The sequence below is a fragment of the Uloborus diversus genome, chromosome 9 (genome assembly GCF_026930045.1).
Source record: "Uloborus diversus isolate 005 chromosome 9, Udiv.v.3.1, whole genome shotgun sequence".
NCBI lineage: Eukaryota > Metazoa > Arthropoda > Arachnida > Araneae > Uloboridae > Uloborus > Uloborus diversus.
The window spans coordinates 73,426,163-73,441,930 of NC_072739.1; the positions used below are offsets into that span (position 1 = coordinate 73,426,163).

General features: G+C 32.1%; 1 protein-coding gene across 1 annotated transcript in view; it reads right to left on the minus strand.

Moving 5' to 3' along the window:
• Positions 1–4,861: 4,861 nt before the first annotated feature.
• LOC129230103 (ubiquitin carboxyl-terminal hydrolase 4-like) overlaps positions 4,862–15,768 on the minus strand; it is a 55,722-nt gene continuing 44,815 nt past the window's right edge. Inside the window, exons 18-22 of the mRNA XM_054864501.1 lie at positions 15,654–15,724; positions 13,561–13,829; positions 10,860–10,963; positions 8,846–8,934; positions 4,862–5,544 (exon numbers count right to left, since the gene is read on the minus strand). Coding sequence (XP_054720476.1) covers positions 5,404–5,544; positions 8,846–8,934; positions 10,860–10,963; positions 13,561–13,829; positions 15,654–15,724 — 674 coding nt within the window. The 3' untranslated portion in view covers positions 4,862–5,403. The remainder of the gene's footprint in view (positions 5,545–8,845; positions 8,935–10,859; positions 10,964–13,560; positions 13,830–15,653; positions 15,725–15,768) is intronic.

A 15,768-nucleotide genomic window follows, 5' to 3' on the forward strand; every position in this document is an offset into this window, starting at 1 on the left:
CTTTTGCTAATAGATTTATTGCACTTGTTTTTGTCTCCTCCTTCAACAGAGCATTTCCAAGAAGCAGCGAATTGCTAGTTTTACCTTCATTCTCAGAAATTTGGGTATTTTATTGATTTCTTGACTTGACAGCTTAAGAAAAAAAAGGTTCCCCCAATGAATGATCTGCAGTGGAGATATAATTCCCAAAAATATGTAAGTTTACGAATGCAAAGGTATCTGCTAAAAGAAGCTTAGTTTTAAAATTTTGAAATTTAGCTTAGGTCTTTGCATCCATAGGCTCACATAATTGGCATGAAAATTAGTTCCTTGTAACCTCAAAGCATATACCTGCAAGTATTTATTTCTTATGATTAAAAATGTTTTTCGTTTTTTTTTTTGAATCCGAACAACCAACCCCCCCCCCTTTTTTTACATAATAGACATGGATAGACAATGATTAGCTAGCAGATACTTTTGAGTTGCGTGCGCAGATACTTTATATTTTTATCTGACTCTGCCTACGACACGCGAGCCACATTTGGCCCGCGAAGCTGATCTATGTGGCCCGCTGTTTTGTGAAATGTTACAACTTGAAGAGTACGTTTAATGACAATGTTTCAAATTTGGAGCCAAATATTTAGAAATTGGCTTATGAAAAACAGGTTGCATTTAACAAAAGAAGCAGCAAGTAATGATAAGAAACACTTGTTAGCAATTTTCCTTCCTTTTTTGTATTTTCCCATATCATTTAGAAAAGAGTAAAACATTTTGAAATTTAATATGTGCTCCAGCCTGCGAGAACGATTTTAGTATGATCTGCGGTCCTTATGGGAAGAGAAAGATTGGGGACCACTGTTATAAACTAATTATGTTACATACACTTTTTATGTAGATCAGTTTCACTTCAGTTAAAATTATTTTTGTGTTTTTCTGTCTTGTAATGCTTCTTAATAACATTATATTCCTTCTCAACCGATATGAATCTATCACACACCAAACAGATCTACTGTATTGAAAGTTTTCCTAAAAATGTCTGAAATGCTCAATCACAAAGTTAAGCAGATCACACGAGGCTTAGTTTTGCAATTTTCATATTTCAAGTATATTTTCAAGAATCATAAAGCTTACATTAAAAAAAACACTTCATGATTGCAGGACCATGAGTGCTTTGAACTTTTATGGGAGGAAAAAAAATTCCCCACTTTAGCAGGCATCATAACAATGAAATGATGTACACAAATTCAGCTTCATAAAGATATATAATTCAACTTTGTTTCATATACAAACGCTACATTAAAATGTTATGTGGTCGATTGTTTAAATTTAATATCCCCCTCCCCCCCCCCACAAAAAAAAAAAAAAAAAAAAAACAGTAATAGCCAAAAATAAGCTAATAATAATCAAAACTAAGTTTGGAAAACTAAATAAACTTGAATTAAACTACACAAAAATTATTAATTTTTTTAGTTTACTTAAAAAAAAATACATTGAGTTAATCTGACATAGCATGTCAAAATAACTTCTAATTGCCATAAATATAAAAATATTTATAAGATGCAAAACGATTGAAAGCTCAGAAAAGCACATTTTCACGAACCAAGTTCAATGTTGGCATGTTTCCCATAAAATAAATTTATTTATTTTCTACTAAATTAAACATAAAACATACTAATCTAAGGTGGCATATGGGAAAATATTATTCGATAGGGTAAAATATTTTAATATTTACATGATTCAAAAAGATTGAAATTTCAAACACTAAAAGCAATTTTCCGCGAAGTCCGAGTAAGTTCAATTTTACCATGGTTTCCAAAATAATTCCTTCGTTAATTATTGAAATTAAACAAAAAATAAGCTAAACTAAGATAGCGTATGTGGAAATAACTTCCTATTGTGGAAAACATCAAAATATTTACAAGATGCAAAAGGATAGAAATTTCAAACGCGAGAAGCATTTTTCCGCGAAGTTCGAGTAAGTTCAATGTTGCCATGGTTTCCAAAATAATTCCTTCGTTAATTATTGAAATTAAACGAAAAATAAGCTAAGCTAAGGTAAGCACATGTCAAAATCACTTTGGATTGTAAAAAGCACCAAAATATTAACAAAATGCAAAAGGATTGAAACCTCAAACACGAAAGCAATTTTTCGCGATAAATCATATCGAATATATATGTTCAGAAAATTGCACTAATGAAATATTTTAAAAGAATTACAAGCACAATCCAATGATTTTTGAAAGAATTCAAGCAATAAAGGAACTTTTCATACTTTTTCAAGTACATGAAAATATGACCTCTTTTTTTTTTGCAAAGAACTTTTCAAGGTTTTTCATGAGCGTACGAACCTTGTTTAACACGCGCTGTGGCGGCGTGTTTGGGTGAACAGTATCTTTTAACGAAACGAAAAACTTTTAAAATCTGATATTTAAGTAAAAACAATATAAAAGCGGACTAATCAGATCAAAATGTTAAAAAGCGGTCTAAAGCGGACTTTACCATAAAAAAACGGACTTATGGTAAAGTCCGATTTCTTTGGCGGAAAAAGAGGACCATTTGGGAGCCCTGAACAAAAAATAAGCTAATCTATGGTGGAGTATGTCAAAAACACTTCTGACTGCCAAAAATATTAAAATATTTACAAGATGCAAAAAGATTGAAATCTCAAACACAAGCAATTTTCCGTGAAGTGCAAGTAACATCAATGTTGCCATGGTTCCAAAAAACAAAGTAGTTTTATATCTATTAAAATTAAACAAAAAATAAGCTAATCAATGGTGGCGAATGTCAAAATAACTTCCGATTGCAAAAAATAACAACGAGTTTACAAGATGCAAAAAGATTTAATTCTCTAACACAACAAACAATTTTCGGTGAAGTGCTAGTAAATTCAATGTAGACGATTAAGAAAAAAAAGTGTAGGTTGTTATCTATTAAAATTAGACATACCAGGGGTCTGTCCAGGATTTTTCACAGGGTCCGTTTTTTTGTGAAAAATCAAATAATTTTGTGAAAAGTGAATTAATTTTGTGAAAAATCAAATAATTTCGCAAAAAAAAAAGTTTTTTTTTTTTTGTTAAAACAAATTTTCAGAATTTAGAGAGGGCACAAACTGCATCATTTAAACTTAAAGTTGAGTGTTTTCCTCTTCTATGTTAAGAATATCATTCTGGGGTGTTTTTCTAGTATTTGGCGGGGGGGGGGGGCGGCATCGCTCTCTCAAGTAGCAATATTTATCTACCATTCTACATTATGTTAAATTATACTAGAAACATTTCTGTACAGCATTTAAAATAATTGTAAAAAGAAAAAAAACAGACAAGGGTTCAGCATTTAATTTTTTGACCCAAGACACTCTTAAAAAGCACAGAATTTCGTTTAAAACTTATAAATTCCGTGATTTTAACAAAAATAAAAAGAGATTTTATTTGTTTACCACTTAACAAAGCGTACTAAACATCAAAAAATCGGATTCCCATAGCAGATGCAAAGAGATCGCTATTCTCAAAGTGAAGGTATCAAAAGTATTTAAACGGCTTGTAAAAGAAATATTTTTGGTAAAATTATTTCAAAACTGCATTTTAGAGTGCTATGATAAACATATCATTAATATCTGTGGACACAGTTGAAGCAAACAAAAAAAATCAAACCATCGATTCAGCATTTTAATTTTTGACACATAAAAGAAAATGGAAGCATCACAAGAGTGCCGATTTTTTTTTCTTTGTAAAATTAGCAGATTTTGTATAAGCTGATCCCTCTAATTTGACTTTAAAAAAGGTTCCAAAAATTATCGGTTTGGGTTTAATAAGCGTTATTTTGCTTTCAGATTTGCTCTTTCACTAAACAATTTGTGAAAAATTCATTCTTGTTTATCAGCATTTTGTGAAGGGTCCGTTTTGGTTGATCAGGATTTTGTGAAAGGTCCGTTTTGGCTGATCGGATATTTGTGAAGGGTCCGTTAACGGACCTAAGTATCCTCTGGCCAGACCCCTGCATACAATAAGCTAATCTAAGGAGGCGTGTGTCAAAATAACTTCTGATTGCCAAAAATATCAAAATATCTACAAGATGCAAAGAGATGGAAATCTCAAACATGACAAGCAATTTTCGGCGAAGTCCGAGAAAGTTTGATGTTGCCATAGTTCCGTAAAAGGAGTAGTTTATTATCTATCGAAATTAAACATAAAATAAGCTAATCTAAAATAAAGAAAGTTAAAACAACTTCTGATTGTCAAAAATTTCAAAATATTAACAAGATGCAAAAAGATTGAACTCGCAAACAAGGAAGTAATTTTTCGCGACGCTGCATATCAAACACAAGTTCAGAAAATTGCACTGACTGATGAAATATTTTTGAAAAATATTCATTGCACAATTCAATGATTTTCTACCGATTTCAAGCACTAAAAAAACATTTCACATTTTTTCAAGGGTTTCTAGTACTCAAAAATTAATTTTTTTTTCAAGCATTTTTCAAGGGCATACGAACCCTGGAGAAATATCGGTAGCACCCTGCTTCAATTTGACGTCATAACTCCTCCCCCAAACCTCTCCATTTGCTAGATTTTCATGTCGCAGTGGTTGAAGGAGGTGTAATGACGTCAATCTGAAGCGAAATAATACTGTAAAGTGAGGTTCAACAGAAAAACGGCGGCGCAGCCGTGTGTTTGGACTTAAGAGGCATCAACACATAGTATCTTTTGATGGAATGGAAACTTTTAAAATCTGATTTTTACGTAAAAACAACATAAAAGCGGACTAATTGAACCAAAATATTAAAAAGCGGTCTAAAGCGGATTTTACCCTAGAAAACGGACTTTGGCGGGAAAAGCGGACCATTTGGAAGCCTTGTAGATACTGAAGAATGAAACACAAGACATACCCTAATAAAATTTATTAAGTGAAATAAATTAAAATTCTGTAATGTATAGCACAATATATTACAAGTAATTCAAGATTCCACGTCCTCGGATTTTTTGGAGGAGGGAAACCGGAGCCCCTCCCGAGACTCCTATGTACACTCGCTCTCCGGGCCGAACGAACAAAAACCATGTTAAGGCAGAAGCATCCTTTTGACTCCACTCACTCGATTCCCCGGGGCAGGAGGAAGAAAGAAACACACAAAATCACAGTGTCGGGGAAGAGCTCGCACGGGGCGACTCCGCAAGAAGGACAAAACGTAACTCGGCAAAGGATTTGGAAAAAAAAAAAAGTTTCGGGTGAGTATTGCGAGAGCTCTCAGTGGATCGTTCTTCAATTCAAATTTACAATTTTGGTTGGCTTGTCTCTTTGCAAAAAGCTCATTCCACTCGTCTCTCTTGAAAGCATCGGGACAGTAAGCAAAGAAACAAACGGGCAAAATGGAAAGTCTCTTCTCCTGCGCTCGTCGAGAGTCCTTGGGTCGGTGAAAACTCGAATGTTCTAGTTAACATCCATGCTGCAATCCTCGTCACTAGAAGAGGCATCGTCATCTCGCGTGATGCGTGGCGCCCCCAGTGCGGCAGACAGAGAGGATCGGTGGGAGTCCCTCCTCATGTAGAACAACACATAGGCAGCTTTAGACTGGAAAAGAAATAGTAAATAATATAAGAAAAAAACATCCAGTATTCATTTGAATTTTAACATCTGGAACTCAAATTATGTTTTTTGTAATCACAAATTGCAATAGGACCCTACTTGTAGGGTTTCTTGTTTCTACAAATGGAATGGAAATGGCCCAGAAGTTTGCACTCGTCATATTATGATGTGATTTTCTAGAATAGGTAATATGAAGCATATCCATTAAAAAAAAAAAAAAGAAATTGTGACTAGGATGCGGTAATCAAGACTTTATGTCTGAGATCTAACAGTACACTTATCAGAAAAATTGTTTACAGCATATAACGTTAATGGTATTTTTATTTCTTATCTTAAATGATGCAAATTAGCAATCTAAAAGTTTTGCATTTAGAAGAAATTTTGCTGTTTCAGTTCATCTATGTAGGTGATTTTTCCTGAAAAAATGTAATTTCACACAAAAAAACTTTTTTTTTTAATGTCAACTCTGAGTTTAGTCTTGGAAAAAATATGAAATCAAGTGAGGATAAAAGCAACTCCTGATTGCTTTAAAAAAAAAAATTATCAATATCAACAAACTCCCTATTCTTAGTAAAATTTAAGAATTCTAAAGAACTTATTTTTAACATAGCATATAGCTGCAAAAGAGGTACCTACATTATCAATTTCTGCATAAATGCGTTTTTTACACAGTGCTTGGTCAAAAACATTTGGTAAGTTACTTTTTCCTGATTTTGACTTATTTTCTCTCTTAAAAAATAATTTTAAACGAAATTCTGAAGTTGTTTTCATTTTCGCTGCTGTTGTCACAAGTGAGCAATTTGCTTAGGTTACCAGAATAAAGTTTCAGAACACTGGCAAACAATATTTTATCTAACTAATAATGTTTGTTCCACTAATAAAATCATTAAAAGGCAATATCTTGCCAGAAAAGACAATCACGCTCTACAATTCAAGATGGCTTTTGGAATAAAAATCAGACATTTCAAAAAAATAATTAAAAATTAAATTTTGGGAAAATAAAATTATTTTCTGGTTTTTTTTTTTTTTTTTTTTGCTTATTCTGCCAATTTCAGTGACTAAAAGTAGTACTTTTGACTAAAAGAAACATCCCTGTTGCAAAGAATTTTGAAAAGAAAGTGAAAACGGATAACAGAAAACACAAGATCAATCAGTCTTAAATTTCAAACCAAAGGGCTGATAAAAAGCAAGCACAAACCTCTCCAACTCAAGAGAAAATGATGTTAGTATTTTAAAAGTATCGTCTTTTAGAAAGAAATTACAACCAGCTATAAATTTTTACAAATAATAATAATATTCGCAATATGAGACACACACACAGTAATTTATGAAAAAATAACACGCAAGAGACGGAGTTACTTGAAGATGAAGGACTTCTAGACTATCAGAGAAGGTGTATCGCGCATTGTTAACAGTACCACCAACCTGAATGAATTCAGAAACATTATTTTCAACAGTAGGAAAGTTGAGCACTAAAATGAGTTCTAGGCTTAGAGACAATTCGATAGATTCATTATGTTTTTCACTATCATCCTTTATTTATTATGACATTTGTTCCTTCATTTTACATTTGTTCACGTGACGTTTTCATAAATAATATAACTTTTGTACAAAATTATGAAATGTGGAAACGAAACAATATGTTTTCAAGCATTTTTTCAGAGATTTCAAATACTGGTATTAGTACCAGTATTCCGGCATTAGGTTTTAAAAATATCGAATACCAGGATTGAAGTTTTGGTCCGGTATTGCAATCCCTAGTTGCGATGAAGGAACATGCCTGGAGTGAGTGAGATGGATATTTTGCACCCCCCCCACTTAATACAATTAATAAAAGAATTGTCCCCCCATGCCACTGTTATGACAAAACTGAAGAACATATTTATAAAACACAAAACTTGGAAAAACTTTGCACCAAAAATTAAACCAAACCTATGACAATCCTGCATTGTAGAACATTTCAGGTAAAAGAAGTTGCACATCAGTACTTTATTCTGACCTGTTTTATTCAAACTTTTATTGTGAATAAAATTTTTACAAGAATAATACCATAGTTTCTTACTGATTCCATTTACCTTAATTGGTTCAACTCAGTTCAAAAATTATAACTTATTAAACTGATAATTTTGAACATATTAAATTTCCAAAAATATTATTCTATTTACATGCTCATTTTAATGGTTAATGTGTATCAGTTGGTTAGGTCACATTCCAGAAGTCTCAATGGGTGATTTTCGGTGATCAGACCTTAGATCAAGGTCTGATTGTATTTAAACCTATTAGAAAGATTTTCTTTCAGGTATGAAATGAAGAGTCGCCATCCCCATATTGCTTTTCCCATTCCATTATTTTATGCTTATTTCTGCAAATATTCCCCCCGCCCCCCAAACTACAAGTTTGAATTTTAGCACAAAGTTTTCAAACCGTGGAGCACATATACCTGGACAATCTTTACAAAAATAATTTAATAGGGTTTTTTTCACAAAATTAACTAAAAAAAGGGAATTTCCTAAAGATTTATATAATCCAGTATGTTTTTAATAACACTTGGGAGACCGGGAGAAATGCTCAAAATCCAGGAAACTATTGGAAAAACCATTAAAATCGGCAGGTAAGCATTAATTAAATACATAATGCCTCACCATTACTCTCATAGGTGCTAGAAATGAGCACTCAAAAAAGAACAAAAAATCAGGTAATGAGTACTATATTTACTAGTATTATAAAAAATGAGCAACCAAAACTTTATGAAAACGTAATTGAAAAACTAAAAAAAGTAATGCTATTAATGATATTGTGCAGCCTGTGAACAAACATTTTTCATGACACTGCCAACCTGGTCTAGAAAAGGCCAAATATTTACTAGTGATGTACCATACACAGGCCCGGATCTGCATACCTGCAGACTCCACAGTACGGGGGCCCATGTCCTTAAAGGGCCTCACAGCCCAATACATTGGGGGGGGGGGGGGAACCTGAAAAAAAATATTACTAAGACTTATTAAAGTTGCAAAAATACACTACTGGCCTCCTTGGACAAGCCCTACAGACTTGGTTGCAGGGCGGACCAAAATTTATAGATCCGGACCTGACCATACAAAATTCATAACACCCACTAACTTTGGTACTAATACTTTCTCTTAACGTCACTTTCTCTTTGACAGTTTTACAGCTAAAACTAACAAAATTATTTCTGCATTATTGGATAAGTATCTAAGTTGAAAATTTGAACTGAGGAAAATGATATGATCTTTGGATTTGAGAAAAAGTAAGTAACCACACTCACAACAACATTATCTTCGGAGGATTGTGTGACACTGCTGTCATCAAAGTAATACCAGAGACCATTCAGCTTGTTTTTCCCGTATGCTGTATCTGCAGAGAAAAGAAATCAAGCTTTAAATCTACATGATTAAATACTTTAACAACAAAGCATAATAAATAAGAAAATAAGCACTATATTAAGCAAGTTCAACACAAGTTGAAACAAACATTTTGAAATCAAATGTTCCTTCTGCATTACTGGAGTGACAGTTGACACAAAAACTTGGGAAAGAAATTAAGAGAATATTACAGGAGTAAGAGTGGGTCAGTTTTTAAGCAGTTTTTTCTTGCTACAGCCTACTTTTCTGCACTGAAATTCCAAATCGGAAAGGTTTTAAAATAAATTGATGAATTACTAAGCCGAATGTAAGTACTAAAAAAAGTACTAGAAAAACAATACAAAGCACATAAAAAGTCTGGTTTATGGGAGACTCATTTGCATCTGAGAGTACGTTAGCCAATACCAACGTTGTAGTACATACAAAAGCATTGAATAGATTTTAGACGTAAAATGGCCTGCATTAAATAGCCTAGCAGTTATATAAAACCATATTATTTTAGAATTTCATCTTAAGATATTTTGGAGTTCAATTTCAATACGTTATATATTTTTCATTTTTTTAAACAAACTAGAACGAATTTGCTGGGTAGGAAATTTATGGGTAAATTATTATTATATTGACTGAAAACTGGTTGAGAAACAAGCTCGTGTAATAATTGCTAATTACAGTGTAATACCAAGTTTAGAACACAGTTTACTATGAAAGCTGCAGCAACATTTTGGTAAAAGTCTTAGAAGAAACTTGTCAGTTAAAAGCCAAACTAGTTGTGTAAATTTCGTTTTGTTCTCTTAAACAGTTCAAGAGTCAACAGCTTTTAAATCAACACAGCTTCTCTTGACAGAGGAGTTGGACATCATATGTAGATGTCTACTTAAAAACTGCCCACTGACATAGGTGATTGAGTAAAGGGTTTCTGCACAAAGGGAGGTAGAGTTTGTACCCTGGCCCAGACATGGATGCTATTGACTGGAATATCTCGATTTCTGTTGATAAAAATTTGAAAGATGGTATAATGGTCCAATTTTTTCTACATCACAAGAGCCAACCTCAAAGAAAAAAAGTCCGTAAAATTTTCTTTTTTATTACGGAAGATTTTTAACACAAAATGAAATCAAACAGAACACCTCCAATCTTTACAGTTAACAAAATGAAATTAGTTATGAATTTCATATAAATTGACCTTACTTTCATTTGGTAAAAATTACTTGCATATCTTTCGTTAAATGTTTAGAAATAATATTTACTTATCTTAAAAAAAAAAAAAGAACAAAGCAAAAACAATAAGAACTGATCGAACAAGAAAAATGATAAACAGTGCCGAAATCATTTTCCTAGCCGCCTGCCTCGAAGCTCGCTTCGATTGGATCCCGATGAAGTCATGAGCTGTACCACTAAGTGACGTCATAATCTTGCCTAACATGTTCTTGTGCGATTCTTCTATGGCAACCTCTGCTTGGCTACTTGACCCGAAACGCGGTGCCGAATTCCGCAAAAGTACCGTTAGCGATAAAATTGGTGAGATACAATTTTTTTCTTACAAAACATGAAAAATTCGGAAGATTTTGCTTGTAACCAGAAAAAAACATGAAAATCCATAAAACTTCCAGGAAAACCGGAAGAGTTGGCAGGTATGATATGCCTTTGAAAGTGGTTCGGAATTTATTTTAAGATGCAGGTTCTTTAGCAACCATTCCAATTATAAGAGTACAAGAAGGTTGTCTTTGGACGATAACCAAAGATATTAAACAAAACATTACTTTCAGTAAGTTACCGCCCTATAGCCAGGGCTAAGGCAGAAATACATGAATTATTTTATTGTGTCAACATAAAAAATAGAGATAGATGGGGAAAAATACATAAGGTAAATGATTTTAGAGATACGCAGACCAGAAAAGATGAAAGGCAACTACTCACAATGTCCTCCTCCCATTCCTCCAAAGTGATTAGCGACCGCTACAAGATCATAGACTGCAGGGCCATGGGATGGATTGAGAACGTACTTGGCCATGTTAAGACCACTGAAAAACAGAAGTGCGTTAAAACTTTACACATAACAACAACCTACATATGCTACACAAAAATTGTAATTCATGAATTCATGTAGCTGGAATCAAAATGTATACAGTAGAAATCATACAAATGAGACTGATAATAATTTTTCATTAATTGTATGCATCCTTTCCAAAAATTTTGGCAATAATAGCATGTACGTTAAATACTAAATATGTTTTCTTATTAATAATACAATAAAACACCAAAAGACAACACTTTCAAATGACTGGTTGAGATTTCAATCTTTTTACATCCAACTAATATTTCCACCTTTTAAAACAATTGAAGTTATTTTGATATATGCAAGCTTAGGTTGACCAATTTTGTTATCTATTCTGATAATTTATTGATTTATTGTTAATTTAGTTAAAAAATTTTTTTTTTTAAACTGGCTTAATTGTGTCCCCCTGGCCAGTAAATTTACTATACCATTATTTCCCATTCCATATACGTCTTCTTAAAAAAAAAAAAAAAAACACACAGAAACTATATGTTGATAATTTTTGCTTTTTTAAATTTTACAAACTTTTTAATATTTATTGTTGTGATATAGATAAGAATCCAGTTACATTATTGTTGTCACTGTAACTGGATTCTTTCTGTAGTGTGCAATACTTTTAATAAAAAAATAATTATTTCTGTACATTTGAAAATGCTTTTACTTTGGAAACTCACTTTTAAATTAATATTTTTATTCATTTTTAAGTGATTGAGAGAAAATTATTGTGTATCATATCAGAAATTTTTATGAAAACAGTTTACATTTCTATCTGTGAATATATTTTTGTGTAAGTTATCATATGCTAAAAAATATTGTTGAATTTTAAGATTTATTAATATGTGCGCTTGGATGCAAATCTATATAAATAAAACAAAATATATATGTATGTGTGTTTATATGTTCCCTATACAATCCCACAATTTACGTCGGATCTCAAACAAACTTGGCAGGGCGTGACTTGGGCACTTAAGAAGGAACGTAGGGGGTTTCTAAACACCAAAAAAAGTACCTAACTGTTGGAGAATTTTAATTTTAGGACCCAAGAATGAATGAAATGGCTCTTTCTACCCGAAATAATAAACTGATTTGCTTGATTCAAGTCTCATTTGAAAGCTCGGGAAAAATACCTTGAAAGTTGATTTTCTTCCTTTCGAGTAACAAGTTCACAAGCATTTTTAAGCCTAATGAAACATCCATGTCAAATCAGAAATTTATCATTTGCCAATGAGTTCAGCTTAAATTAGCATGAAGAAAGATTTATTGCCCTTCTTTTTCTCAAATGTGAACAAATAAAAGTCTTACTTTTGCTTTGAGGTTAAATTTTACTCATTTGATTTTCTTTCCTGCCAGCAGAAGAAAATCAAGGATTTTAGTTGCATTAATGGAGGATTGTGTTTCATTTATTTGCGACTTTTAGATTTGCTGTTAACGGAATTTAAGAATTATTATTTTGACAGGAAATTTTGAAGTATTTTTTATTATTATTTATGTCTAATTGTTGACAAAACTTTTATTTTCTAGGTAGACCGTGAAAAGTCGGGCAATGCAGCTAGTTAATATAAAATTAAAAAATCTAACTATTTGTTCCATGTGCATTATGATCACTAATCATTGTTGTATCAATTGTTTTTATTAATAACAGTAGCTCAGCTTGTTCCATATTGCTTCAATTTAAATTTTTAGGAACACGTCTGCAAAGCTTAACTCAGATAGTAGCAATTTTATTCATTTCTTTTTTCACACAACTTCGACGATTCCTGTGAAAAAAAGATGTTTTTCTGAAAAAAAAAGCATCCTGTGTGTCATGAAAAGTTATAAGCAGAAGCCATGGAAACTCATGGAAAGTCATGAATTTGAAAACTATAAACATAGCAAACTCTCAGCATATTGTTTATGACACCCTATTGCCTTCCTCCAAAAACAACACAAATGAGGCTTTGTTGGCTTCATTATTTTACCAGTATAGCTGAAGCCTGTTGTTTCCTTCTCTCCCGCAGTCGCTCAGACATGTCTATTGAAAACTGCTAACTGACTTCATCAGTGATGTTAGTTTTGTTTTACGTACTTATGTCTTTTTTCTTTAATGTTATTAAAACCCAAGATGTAAGAATGGATCACTAAGAGGACCAGTGATTTATTTTCTCAATTCCTACTCCTGTCCCTTTACTAACAATTTTGTTCAAAGTTGCTTACCGTTGTCAATTAAGTACAAGTAATTAGAGGTTTTAACTACCTAAACTACAACTGTATTTTTATATCACTTAAATAATGATGTGATGAAAAATAAAGTTGGAAATCTTAAACAAGCTCAGTATGCATTTTCAAGGGAAAATGTTAAGGGTAGTGATAGAATACAAATATATATATATAAGAAAAAAGCAAAAGCAAAAAAAAAAAAAAAAGGGTAGAAAAAAAAATTAATAGAATATAAAAATTATAGCACATAAAAAAATTCAACACATGACAATTTAAAGCTAAGCTAGAACATTGTTGGGGTAAAATAAATGTCCACACACACAGCACGCAAAAATAAATAACATAATGCTAACTAATTGAACTTACTTGACAGGGAACTCAACCAGGGAGTCAATCTTATCCCTCCAGTACCGGTTGTAAGAGAATCTCTTCAGATGAATAATCAAGGCTTGAGGTAGAGACCAGAGGTCAAATTTCTTGGTGGCCTGCTGATGCCGGCGACATGAGGGACAGAACCAAGGGTCCTCTGCACCCAGTTTCTCTACAGTAGTAAACAGCTCTAGGCACTCACTTAGTTGAATCACTTGCTTCTTCTGAGAGACACGAACGCTCATCGAATCGTGCACTGTATATGCCTGTGAGAGAAAAGTCTTCATTAAAATTAAGAGGCATGACTCAATAAACATATAAATACAATAATAACTAAAAGGTCTTTTTCAGGTATTGTTTTCCTATTTACAGATAAGTACCAGATGAGTTGCTCTGCAAGTTTTCTCATAAAAAGGGTGCATACATTAGCATTAGACCAAAGACATAGCAGAAGCAAACAAGTTTTTGGATCATCTGAAGCCTAAAGGGCCGGGAATAAGCTGTTAACTTCACAAATTAGTTTTTACTTGAATATGCAAATTATTCTATGGATTTTCGTAAAAATATTACTTATAATTACAAAGATATAAAAGACTTTTTTCAAATGTATCAAATTTTTTTTGCAATTTCTTAGCTCACAACAGGTTGAGTTAAGTACATTCAAAAAAAGAGTTCAATCATAAAACATCCAAAAGCCAACAGAAGATGGGTTATTCTTTAGACATGTGATCTTTAAAAAAAATCTGATTGACATATTCGAGAAAAAAATTAATAGAAATAAATGAAATAGCTTCCTCACATTTTCCTACCCCCCCCCCCCAAAAAAAACTACATTTACTCTGATGAAAATAAAACTATAGAAGGTGCTGAGCTGAGGATCTCGGGGAAAAATAATAACAATAATAAAGGTTTTAAAAGTAAATAAAATAAATAATGACTTTTTAAGGATTTTATTAAGATTACACAAGCTCTGAATTTGGCTTTTCTGAACACTACTCTTTAAGTTGAACTTTAACTGCAGTTTAAGTCTTTGATTAACAGTCAGACTATACATCAGAATGTGAGAGTATTTATTTCTGTAGTAATTAGTTCAGACTGTTAAAGCTAAAATCAGGAAAACGTTGAGGTTTTTGATATATGTTCGGGAAAATTTCAGTCACAATCTGTAATTTAGCATATGTCCTGAAATGTGTTGGTTTGCTGCTGCCTGATTTCAGGCCATAATGAGGTAAAGAAAATTAAAAAAACAAAATTTAGGGGTTTTATTTTTCAGAAATATCAACAACACATCAGCATTTAGGTGTTTTTTACAGCTGATGGGCCCATTATTTTCCTTTGTTACCACTCAATTCTGGGGGGGGGGGAATTCCCTGTGTTTTCCCTGTATGAATATTCAGCTTTACAAATGAGTAAAGAATCATATTTGGAAAAAAATATATTAATATACAGATAGTTTCATCACAGGAGGAAACAAAGTAAATAAATGAAAATAACCAGAAATAAAGAAGAATTCATTATAAATAAAATATTAGCATGCTGACTGAATATATTTAACTTTCCATTTAGAACAAAAAGGGGAAACTTATCTAAACCATTCATTACGGATTTTTAAGGACAAAAAATGAAAAGTTAGGCAGAACTATAAATATTGATGACTAATATCATGCCCTCTTAACTACATTAGCTTAAAATTCAAGATGCATGACAAATAAAACAATAAATAATGTTTGCATTTATGATAGACATTTTAATATTCAATTTAACAAAAGAAATATTAAAAATTACCTTTTTTTATTTTATTTTATTATGGATTATTATTATCTATTTATTTATATTTTAATAGTTTACATACTTGGGCATTGATTTTTACAACTTGAATTTAAAAAAATTAAAAATTCCTCGTACTTTCCAAGTTCTTAAGGAAATTTTCAAAATTTCCTGTATTTTCCATTTTTTCAGGTTTTCCTGTGGTGTGGCAAGCCTGTCGAAGTTGGCACTGGCCGTCAATGCCGATGACTACATTTTTGAACCGTTGGTACTTATGCATTGCACGAGCCCTACTAAACATTGTTTTTATTTTAAATACTCACCAATAGTTCTTTTTCATTGATGCACTTTTCTTTCATTTTCTCTTCCCATTCAACAGCTAGATACATCTTGCCTGAAATGAGAGAAAAAATCTTATTTATGTCTCTATTTTCATTG